Source organism: Microtus ochrogaster, chromosome 19, assembly GCF_000317375.1.
Source record: "Microtus ochrogaster isolate Prairie Vole_2 chromosome 19, MicOch1.0, whole genome shotgun sequence".
Lineage (NCBI taxonomy): Eukaryota > Metazoa > Chordata > Mammalia > Rodentia > Cricetidae > Microtus > Microtus ochrogaster.
In genome coordinates this window covers 43,021,822-43,033,045 of record NC_022021.1, presented here as the reverse complement: position 1 = coordinate 43,033,045, position 11,224 = coordinate 43,021,822, and the positions used below count along the sequence as shown (strand labels likewise).

Genomic DNA, 11,224 nt, shown 5'->3' with positions numbered 1-11,224 from the left:
GCCTGGCTACTGGCCAACCAGTGTTTTATTAAACCAATACGTGTGACAGATCTTTAGAGTGTATAAGAGCATTATCCCACAGCACCAGAGGCACATCTGCCGTCTAGCCCACACCTGGTCTGGTGACCCTCGTGGTGGAAGGAGACAACTGACTCCTGCAGGTTGGCCTTTGGTGACATGAAATTTATGTTCTGGCAATGCTAATGTAGGCATGGGCAGCCCGTATATGGTGGTTCTGTTGAACTTGTCCTCATTGGGGTTCATGATGTTAAGTTGGTGAGGACAGGTCTCTTCCTCTTGGGGTGCTTTTTGGTGACCCCCAAAAGTTGAAAATGAATACATTTTAAAATAAGAATCCTGGGAGTAACAGGAGCGGGATGAAATGCACAAGTGTCCGCCTTCCTCTGGCTGTACTGCCCTTGATAGCATCAGAAAGGAGGAGTCAAGAGGGTGCTTTGCTCCCCATGGGTCCTTCCTCTGGCTGTACTGCCCTTGATAGCATCAGAAAGGAGGAGTCAAGAGGGTGCTTTGCTCCCCATGGGTCCTAGGCTAAGCCACACAGGAAGGGAAGAAATGGGAGTTATTAGGAGGTAGGACAGGGTTAGTGAGACCTTGATTGTGATGCCTGAGACTCACCTGGACAGGATGCCACAGAAATAGAGCAGTGCAGACCTGCCCTGTGTATGGTGGTGTTCTTCCAGGAGGTGAGCTACTGCTACTTGGGCCAGTACATCTTCAGACTGTCTGTAGGAGAGGCAGACTCTGAGCTCACCTTGACTCTAGCCAGATAGGAAGATACGTATGTCCTAGTTCCTTGGTGAAAGCAAAGAATATGACCTCTTAGTATTTCAAAAATGCAATTGGCATGATGACTTGTCTATAGTCAGCATCTGAGAAGCTGAAGCAGGATTATGAGTTCCAGGCCATCCTATGTAAGTTAACAAGACTGTATTTCAAAAGGCAAAACAACAAAGCAAAGCAAACTCACAGTATAAGCAGAATAGAAGATGTAATTAAAAGATGAACAGTAAAGAAGGAAACTTCCAGCCTTAAGGAAATTAGGAAACATAACCATAGGGATTATGGGGATATGAAAATGCAGATAAAGAATGTGAAAAAGTCATCTCTTGAGTTATGCTGTTATAGGGCGTTTTTTCCAAAGACTGGCCAAGACTTCAGGTGACAGGAGCAGGCACGTTTTCTCAGACCTCACCAGCATTGGGGCAGAGAAAAACCTGGAGGAGGTTCAGAGAGGACATGTATGCCTAAAGTGCTGGGAAATAAAACCATAGTGCAGAAAAAATACCAGAGGGAAAGTGGGTCATATATAACTATGACAGGAAGTGGGAGGGGGGAATCTGCTGGGAGATTTTAGCTACTGAGGCAAAGGGCTAAACTTAGTATGTAAATTTGGAAAATGAGGAAACCAAAGTTAAGATTAGGAAATCAAGTGACTGGTGAGTAAATAGGCGAGTGATTAGGATAAGAAAACCAAGAAACTGCAAAGAAGCTAGATGATGCAGCGGCCTTTCATCTGTAGTTTGCCTCAGCTGAAAAGGCTGTAAGTTGAGCACGGCTGTTTGTTCTGACCTCAGGAATAAGGTCATCTTCCCATTGTCAAAGTGCATACTGTGTTCTAAACCTGGATCAGACATGAAATTCTGGGGCAGGAAGAAGCCCAGACCGTGAGTGGGCGATGATCAGAGGCCAGAGAAGTGTGGAAGGCCTTGCTGTGGGCTACAGTCTTCTAGGTTGAAAGCTTCCCTTCAGTGAGAGAGAGTGTGCCGGTGTTGGGCAGAATCTCCTGCGTGTCTCTGTCGAGTTTCTGAAGCTCTGATTCTTTAGTCATACCAGCTGTAGACAGTCATTTTAGTATGGCACTACAGAGCAAAGCAAACCGTGTTGTTGAGTACAAGGAACAGGTCATGCCTCTAAAACCGTACAGATGTGGCACCCCTGAGGTAATGAACCTGCTTTGTGGTGGCATGGCTGACAATGTGTAGTGCTAATTTCTGTGAAGTACACCCTGAATCTGCTCTGACACAGAGGTGCTATAGCCTTCATTCAGAAGCTGGTTTGGGCAAATATGGGTCTTAAATTTCACAGCCTTATACCACAGGAACCAGAGTTCCCCTGGCCTAATGTTCTGCAGCTCCAAAGACTGCCTTTCCTGAACCCACAGTTGGAAATACGTTTCTGGCATAGTTTATAGCAACTACCATTGTGCACGATGGGGAATTTCCATGAAGTTGTATACTGTACAGCAACCATACTGTCTAGGGTGTAGGAACAGGTTCATTTTTTCTGCTGATTAAAGAGTTTGGCAGGAGAGTTTGAAAGTCAAAATCAAGGTTTGCTCAAAGTGAAAGGACCTGAGTAGTAGCCTCCTGGGGTTCTTAGTCTCGTTAATGAGGGTTTTATTAAAATGGATCAAATGGAAGCTCGAGGACAATTTTATAAGTGTTTAAAAGAGAACTCCCAGAGCAAGCCAGCTGTAAATCTAAGTATCTACCCAGAGGGGAGAGGAGAAGAGAAGGAAAAAATCCATGCTGTACTTCAGCAGGGAGCCATATGGTGGGGAGAGGTTTTGGGGAAAAAAAGCACAGAATCCCAAAGTACTGGAAGAAAAAAGGCATATTTAGCTTTCTGCCAGTATTTTATTTTAATTAATTAATTAGAGATTTCTGTTTCTTCCCTGCCACCGCCTCCCATGTCCCTCCCCCTCCCCCAATCAACTCCCCCTCTCTCATCAACCCAAAGAGCAGACCAGGTTCCCTGCCCTGTGGGGAATCCAAGGACCTCCCACCTCCTTCCAGGTCTAGTAAGGTGAGCATTCAAACAGCCTAGGCTCCTACAAAGCCAGTACGTGCATTAGGATCAAAACCCAGTGCCATTGTTCTTGACGTCTCAGCAGTCCTCATTGTCCGCTATGTTCAGTGAGTCCGGTTTTATCTCATGCTTTTTCAGACCCAGTCCAGCTTCTGCCAGTATTTTAAAGGAGACAGAAAAAACGAGTTGTACCTTTTTAGAGTGAGAACCCAGCTGAACCCTAAGGCAGGTTAGAGGGACTGTGCTAGGAGCTGGGATCCTGGGAAGTAAAAGTACAGTGTATCTAATTAGAGGAATTTATTCTGCTTATCTCTTCTGCCTGGCGTCTGGTGCGTCTGCCTTCCCGTGGGTGCTCCACCTCCCCGGCATGCTCCCACGGCCAGGTGGTTGGCATGCTGACCCATGCTCACTCTTCCATGTTGGGTAACTTAGATGTTAGGCCTCTGCCCAGGCCAGAGATTTTATCCTCTTGACCAGAAGGAACAGTTTTCTTTTAGTGGAACTTTACCGCTGCTGTGTTAGAACCAGTTTTACCTGGTCTGTCCTCGTGTAAAAGGAACTCCTATTTCTGATGTAAAAACAATCCCCATTTTGTGTGTTGTTTCATTATGTATTGGTTGATGTTTGTTTCTGCAGAAGTGGAGGTCAAGTCTTGCTGGTGAGGTGCACTTGGAGCTACATGACCTCACTGAAGAGGTACTATATGAAAACATTGACTAAATCCATGCATGTGTATCTGACAGCTATCTTTAAAAGTGTATCTCTCCTCACTAGGTTTTGAGAGATTCTGGTTGATTGAATGCAAATGAAGGAGAAAAAAAATTATCATTGGACTGGAGAGATAGCTTGGTGGTTAAGAGTGCTTGCCTGGAATCATGAGGGCAGAGTTGAGATCCCAGCATCCACTTAAACTGGGGGTCAGGGCCAAGATTGATGGGTCTTGATGGTTTCCAGCTTGGGCAACAGATTGTGAGCCCCAGGTTAACAAAGGGACCCCATTTCCAAGGAAATAAGACAGTGATTCTGGACTCTGTATTTTGTGTGCAGTTGTGTGAACACCCACACTAAAGCATACATGCACAAAGACAGGCTCCATGTTGTGCACAGTTGTGAGAACACCCACACTAAAGTGTACATGCACAAAGACAGGCACTAAATAGAAATCTTAAAACTGTATTCCTGAAAGCTTTGAAGGCGCTAGTTACAATTCTGGAACCACTTGTACTTGGTGGAGAATTTGTTTCCTTTGATCTAGGTGCCTTTCCCAGCAGGGGGCCACAGCAGCAGAGCGAACAATGGACCTTCCATCTTGTGAAGGAAAAAAAGTTTAAAAGACTCTTTGTCTTATCATTATTTTCCCTTTTGAGATCAGTCTGTAAACTCTGCAATTAGTTGTGTTTGCTGCCTTCTAAGAGGAGTTTGGGTTGTTTTGATGACAGGCCTGTTTCTCTCCTGCTCGCTTCTCTGTGTTCATTTTAGTCGCCAGCCTTTGGGTGAGGGAGCAGGCAACCCAGGCTTGCTTACATTTCTCTTCAGATTTCCACTACATCCTGTTTCATGTGCGGTTAGGTCAGCTGATAAATCACCTGATGTTTTGCTTCTTCAAATGACAGAAATAGAGGCTCAGAGTAACCACACAGAGAAGTAGCTCTCATGGTTTCCAAACACATTGCTTTTTGATGCTTCGGATGCTTTTTATAAAAGAGCCTTGTGTAGGGGTTGTGTGGAAAGGCAGACAGAAACCACTGGGTTTGCACAGATAACCCCGAAGTCATCTCACCCTCCCAGGTCCTACCAGAGACAGCATTATATCTGTTATAGAAGTGTGGGGTAGCACTGAGAACAAGAGGAGCCCTCTCCTGATGCAGCTCAGAAGGTTCCATTTTAAGTTTGGCAGCTAGCTCTCTTGCAATACCCTAGGCCTACACCTGGCTGGTCACCACACACCAGCACATAATGTTCTCATCACACCCTATTTAAGGCTTTACTGAAGCAAGAAAAAAAATCAGTACAAAAACCATTTCTCCCTGGGTGCACACCTTTAATCCCAGTACTCGCAAGGCAGAAGCAGGTGGATCTGAGTTCAAGGCCAACCTGACCAGCTAGTGCCAGGACAGGCTCCAAAGCTACAAAGAAACCCCATCTCGAAATAAAAATAAGACAAAAACATTTCTCAAGGAAACATAATTTGATTACAAGGGGTCAGAGGTGGTGGCGCACCCCTTTAATCCCAGAATTCAGGAAGCAGAGGCCAGAGGATCTCTGTGAGATCAAGGACAGCTTGGTCTATGTAGTGAGTTCCAGGACAGCCAGGGCTATTTAGAGAAACACTGTCTCAAACAAAAACAAAACAAAACCCCACAATACCCTAAAAATAATTACAAGAACATTGGTATTTCCTATTTCCTAACACAGATTTCACTCTCATTACGGTTTGGGGAGAAAGTTGTTGAATCTAGAAAAGAGTTCCTTTCCCTCTGCCTATTTCAGAAGAGACTATCCCCAAACAGAATAGTTAGCAGGGTGGGGAAGCTGGGAGCTAGAGTGTAGCTCAGTGGAGGGGGTGTCTGCCTAGCCCCCATTTTCATCTCCAGAGCAGACATACACACACCCACGGGCATCCTGCACTAAGGGAGTGGTTTAATTCTTTAGAGTAGTAACCCCATCCCATGATCAAGGTGCATAATTGGCTCAGTCCCACCAGGTCCAGAAGCGGCCGCATTGCAAGGATGCAGCTCGAGTCTGGAAGCTGACACTACTGCTGTCCACATTGACTCCTGAGATACACCTTAAACCGGTATTAAGGGTTTTCATTTCTGAGGCCCTCTACGGACATTTCCAAGTCAAACCATCAGCGAATGCCAAGAGACAGATGGCCTCCAATGGGAGAGGAGTACCTTTGCTGCAAGAGAAGCCCAACACAGGTAGCAAGGGGTGACTGACCGGCAAAGACGTGACCTCTCCAGTGACTGAGTCCTCCGGGGTGAGTGTCCTGCCAGCCGCAAGCCCTGCAGTGTGTAGGCTTTGCCCTTCCGTGAGTCACAGCGATCCTCTGTTTACTCAGTTCCCGGTGCCCTAGAGATGCCCTGTGTACCAGGACCCAGTAAACAAGGGCAGGGCAAATGGCAGGTGTGCACTTAGAATGACCCCCTGTTGCCCCTCAGAAAAACAGCCCTCCCTGCTGCTCAGAGGAAAGCCTCACTCTAGAAAGGCTTCATTGGGGCCACCAGCGTGGATGAAAACCCCCTCCCCATGGCCTTGCAACTTTAGGTTGTATTTGTCTACAGTTGCTTAACCCTCAAAGTCCTACCTGGTCTTCCCGCAGTCCTTGACAAGAGGATTTCCCAGGCAGGGTCCTTTTCTGTTGTTAGTTGCCCAAAATGTTTAAAAATAACACTAGGCCGGTGAAGCAGGCTGTCCTAATGCCTTTGGAAAGTAGAGAAAGTGACCCCCTGCCCAAGTCCAGACGATGGAATTTTTGGTTCGAACATAACAGTATGACAGCTCAGAGTTCTGCCTTAGGATGTCAAGTGACAACACAGGCCCAAAGAAGGGAGCGGAACGTGTGGAGACGCCTGCCCTGCTAGTGAGGGTCTGAACAAATCCTGCAGAACTGCAGCTCCACTGCTGAGGCCCGGGAAGGCAGGACATCCTAGGTTCTCAGGAATTCTAACACAGCTTTCTTCATCTTCACCAAGGGAGGTGGCTCTGGACTTGAAGCTATGCATCCTAACTGCACAATGGAGAGTTGCTTAGCTGTTCGTTCTTACATCTAGGGGGCAAGATTTCATCTTTGCCATTTGATCCTGAACCTCCAACCCCAGAAGCATGAAAATAGCCACACATGTTAAAAAATACTGCTGTTTAATTTTCTAGTCATGTACTTTAAAAAGCCAATACAATTAAGACTTTTAAGTTATATTTTCAGATCTGCCCCTGAAGTCACCGACAAGCAGCTACGGCAGCACATAGGCCGTGTTCCCATGGTGGGCACACATGAAGGACATTGGGTCTCCGGAAATGGGAACAAGCCTGTGTAGCCGACAGCCAACCTTTGCCCTTACAGTCTTAACATGAGGATTACACAACATGGAAAAAAGAAACGCAAGAGGCCTGCCCTTTTCTCCTTTTTTGCCTTTGCCCTTCCGACATTTTCTGCACAAGTGGCCCATTTTCTCTGTAGGCTGCCCATCAGGAAACATTGTTTTCTTGGCATCTACAGGCCCTGACATTCATACACAAAGGATCTGTAACGTACAACGGTCACTGGTACAACGTGAGTGAGCTGTAGGTATGCGGAGCACGTAGCAATCACTGAATTATATTAGAGACATTTTATTGAAAATGCGAAAATAGGAAATGTATTATAGCCTAAAATAAATTACATAACATATACAGCATATATTTATATCTTTAAAATATTTTGTTTAGGTTCTTTCAGTCTAGTTATTTTGACTAAATCAGGAATTTACTGAACTGTATCCATAATTTTTTTTAAAGGAAAAAACCCGCTTTCCAAAACTTAGAAAAATATACTGCACTAAATGGAGTTCCAATGCATTGTTTCAGGGGTTATCACACAGTGACTCTGATACTTGTTTATAAAATGTCTTGCTTTATGGTGTGGAGGGGAGTACCATAGTACACTCAGTTACCTGTCCCCAGAGCTGTGACTAAGAACGGCAGAAACAGGTAACACACCTACAATGAGAAGTTACGAGACAGGAACCTGGCATTAGAACGGATTACGACTTAAAGCTCTGCTCACTGTGGAAACAAAATGGACAGTTAGGACACTCCACTTCTCTCGCTCTAGCACCCTCTTCAGGGAAGGTGAGTGAAAAGCAAGCCTTCAGGGAAAGTCATGCGTAAGGATGCTGACATTTGGAGTGGCGCTTCTGGGACAACTCTGCAAAGTCAGCTCGTGTATATACACTGCGGGTTGTGGCAACTCAGCGAGATGCTGATGATCAAGTCGGTTTGTGACTGATCTGATTTCTACAGGAGAATACATTTCCATTCCTTTGGCCCGGTATGACCCCCGCCCCCCAGCTCTTCCTCTGGGAGCAGGGGGCTTCTGGGCTGCAGCCTGTGGCCCACTGGTGTGTGTGGTTGAGAGTTCATGACTCCAAAGTGGGAGGGGTGTGGTGGGCACCAGGTCACATCTCTGTTACAGCCACAGGATTGGGGAGCAAGTCAAAAGAGGCTGAGCTGTGACCTGTTGATTCTTAAGAGGCAAATGTGGACAGGAAAAGAGTCTGGCCCAAGAGGCAATGGCACAGCCCAAGTCCTTTGGTTCCAAAGTGGAGATTGTCCAAGGGAGTAGAAACGTCGACCAGGAGGTGGCTCTATCTTTTGGGTTTTTATGAAGCAGGGTCATGAAGTCAGCGGTTCTGTGTTTACAAAGTGACAGTAAAGACCTTTCTCTAGGTCCCCACATCTATGAGCATACCCAGTATGCTAGAGAATTTATATGAAACCTTTAAATCAAGGCCTCTTTCATAACCAAAAGTAAAAATTAAAAATCAGAAAACAGCTCGACGGGAGGAGGAGGAACGAGATGATGCTGTTATCGTGACTGTCCCTGCAGTGCCCCTGGGCCTGTGCTCATTCATTTTCCTCCCTCATTTCAACGATGTCTGTCACCTCCTCTGCTGGAGGCATGTCGGTCATTGCTGAGTCTTCCCCCTCGGTGCCTGACTCGTTCTCCATCTTCTTTTTCTAGATGAAAAAAGACACACGAGAGCGGGGATGTGGCCAGGACATCCACAGCAGTACCGCGAGGAGGGTTCAAGGTGTGAGGCAGCCTGGTCCAGGACACCTGATGTGTGTCTGGTACACAGTGCTAGGTACTCTCGGGGACCCTGTCCCTCATATCCTTGCTGTCATTCTTTGGGGTGTAGCCTTAGACGACCGCTCCCTACAGCCTTTCAAATGGAGGCTTTGCTTCTCCCACGTCCTGCTAAAGCCCCAAGCTTTGAACCTTTATGTTCTAGACTAGTCCTCCCATCTGTCATTGGTTGGTGTCCCCTGTGACAGCTCTGGGTTCACTCTGTCCTGCCCATTGTGCACCCTAATTCCTGGTGGCCTCGCTGCATCCTGTTTTGTCCTTGCAGAAAGTTCCTTCTTAGCAGTCAGTCGCTACTCTGTCCTTCCTGAGTCCATGCAGACCTTGTGTGGTCAGCGCTCTGAGCAACAGATCAGAGTGAGAAGACTGGCTTCCCCCCTGGCCTCTTCCAGCACTTTCTTCTCAGAACCCGGCTCCCATCACTGCTCTGCCCATGCCACTCCTGTGGCTCGGCCTTCTGTGTCCTCTACCTTCCCTTTGGTTTGAATGGGATGCTCAGTGATTACAACCACATTCTTTCTTGCTTTCTTTGAGTCCTAGTTGCCAGAAAAAACCCTGACCTCGGACAGGCTCCACTCTCCCAATCTCAGCTGGGAATGCCAATGTGGCTGGAGGCCTATAAGAAGTCCTGTGCTGCGGTGCCCACTGTAGGGAGCTGCCCTCTGTGGCAGGGCCTTCCCAGACCTTCTCTCTCTACTCTCTTAGCCAGCTCAGGCTTTCACACGCCCTTTTCTGTCTTCCAGTCTTCATCATGGCCGTCTGTCAGGGGCAACTTGGTTTTTTACTTAACTGACCCAAGCAAAAGCAACCAGAAGAGCTCCCATGACTGCCCCCCCCCAATTTAGAGGGGATCCCATCTCAGCTGCCCATCCCTTTGGTGTGCACTTGGCTGATGGGCACTGCTGTCCTTTCTCCCACTAGGATCCCATTTCATTGGGTCAGTCCCCAAAGCAAGCACTTCACTGACTTCACCCAATCTTAAGTGGTTTTCTGAAATTCATGTTTATAGCCCTCTCCTCTCCAGAGCAAAACAGCTCCTAAGAGTTGTCTGTTCATAGAATCTTCAACGCTCTTTTTGCTTCCTTGGGCTTTCCTTGCCAGCTTTGTTGCTTCCTCTGTAACCCCAGCCTGAAAGCATAGACATGCTGGGATCGTGTCTTGGGCTCCCTTCATCTCTGTCTATATCCACTCCCTGGTTAATCTCATCTAGGTGCAGAACATGCAGTTGGAATACCCACCTTCAGGTCAGACTAACTCTGTTCTCAGGCTGAGAGTTTATTACCAGAGTAGGTGTGGTGTTGAAGGGGTGAGGTAGCCCAGCAGGATTAGAACACAGGATTAGAACAGACTTCCTGAACTAGAGAAATTATTTGTGAAGGCAGAAGGAGGTCCCAATGTCTCCAAGCTGTGTAACCGTAGTTTCTTACCTGTTTCCGGTAGACGTAGCACGCTGCAATGGCGACCATGGTAGATTCTCCCACAAACCCTGCTAGAAGGGAGCCCACACCTAGTGTGGCTCCATGCACCCTGGAAATGAACACAAGGAATGACATAAACAAGTTGATGACAAACTCAATGGATATTGCTTAAAACCAGGAATATGACAGACCAGTGAGGTCCAGAACAATGGTATCCTTCATCCACTGGGCTCAGGACAGGACCCATCATCCACCCACCTTTGCAGTAGACCTGTGTGACTCAGGGCTGAGCCGTCCGGCTCCTGTTCCACTGGTACCACAGCCCTGGTGACCAGCCTGTGTCCCCCTCACTAGAGATCAGGAGTTCTGAGGGCAGGGCCTTTCTCCCTCTCTCTGGTTTACACGTTCCTCACCATAGGAAGTGAGCCCAGAATCGCATCGCCTGTGTCCAGGCTAGTGTGGCTCTCTAGTCTCACTGGTGCAGGCAGACAAGCGTGTCCTGAATCTCTAGCTCTAACATGCTGGGGGATTTCAGTTGGTTATGCAGATTTTAATCCTCTAGACAGAACGCTTCAGTGGCAAAGGATTCTCCGACAGATGCCACGAACACATACCCCAGGTAAGGCAGGACCACGAGGCTGGTGATGAGGACGATGATCCGCAGGACGGAGCTGGGCGCCAGGACGAAGGTTTTCTTCAGTGTCATCAGCCATCCAGTGAGATGGGCCCTCACAGTCACTGCCAAGGAAGAGGACTTGTCAGGGCTGTGGCCTGCTTCCACCCTGCTTCACCCCACCCTCTGCTGTGGGCCCAGGATAGCAACTCTTAGAAGCCAGCGGCTAGTGCGAACTCCCAGCCTAGCTGCGGGGACTCCGGGCTGGTCCTCTGTCTTCCTGTGGTCGCCGATCTCTAACTTTGAAGCCTAGCTGGGGTCTTCTGGCCTTCTCAGTCCTGTGTCTAGGTGGCCAGCTGTAGGCAGCTGCCTTGCTCCACTGGGATCACCGCTGTTCTGGTGGCCCAGCTAGTCCTAGGATGACCTTGCTCCACTGGGATCACCGCTGTTCTGGTGGCCCCGGCTAGTCCTAGGATGGCCTTGCTCCACTGGGATCACCGCTGTTGTGGTGGGCCC

The 11,224-nt window shown here is 47.8% G+C and overlaps 1 protein-coding gene across 1 annotated transcript in view; it reads right to left on the bottom strand.

Annotated features, from left to right (window-relative positions):
* Window positions 1-6,676: 6,676 nt before the first annotated feature.
* Ankh (ANKH inorganic pyrophosphate transport regulator) overlaps window positions 6,677-11,224 on the bottom strand; it is a 133,856-nt gene continuing 129,308 nt past the window's right edge. The window contains exons 10-12 of the mRNA XM_005356660.2: window positions 10,710-10,833; window positions 10,105-10,204; window positions 6,677-8,550 (exon numbers count right to left, since the gene is read on the bottom strand). Coding sequence (XP_005356717.1) covers window positions 8,437-8,550; window positions 10,105-10,204; window positions 10,710-10,833 — 338 coding nt within the window. The 3' untranslated portion in view covers window positions 6,677-8,436. The remainder of the gene's footprint in view (window positions 8,551-10,104; window positions 10,205-10,709; window positions 10,834-11,224) is intronic.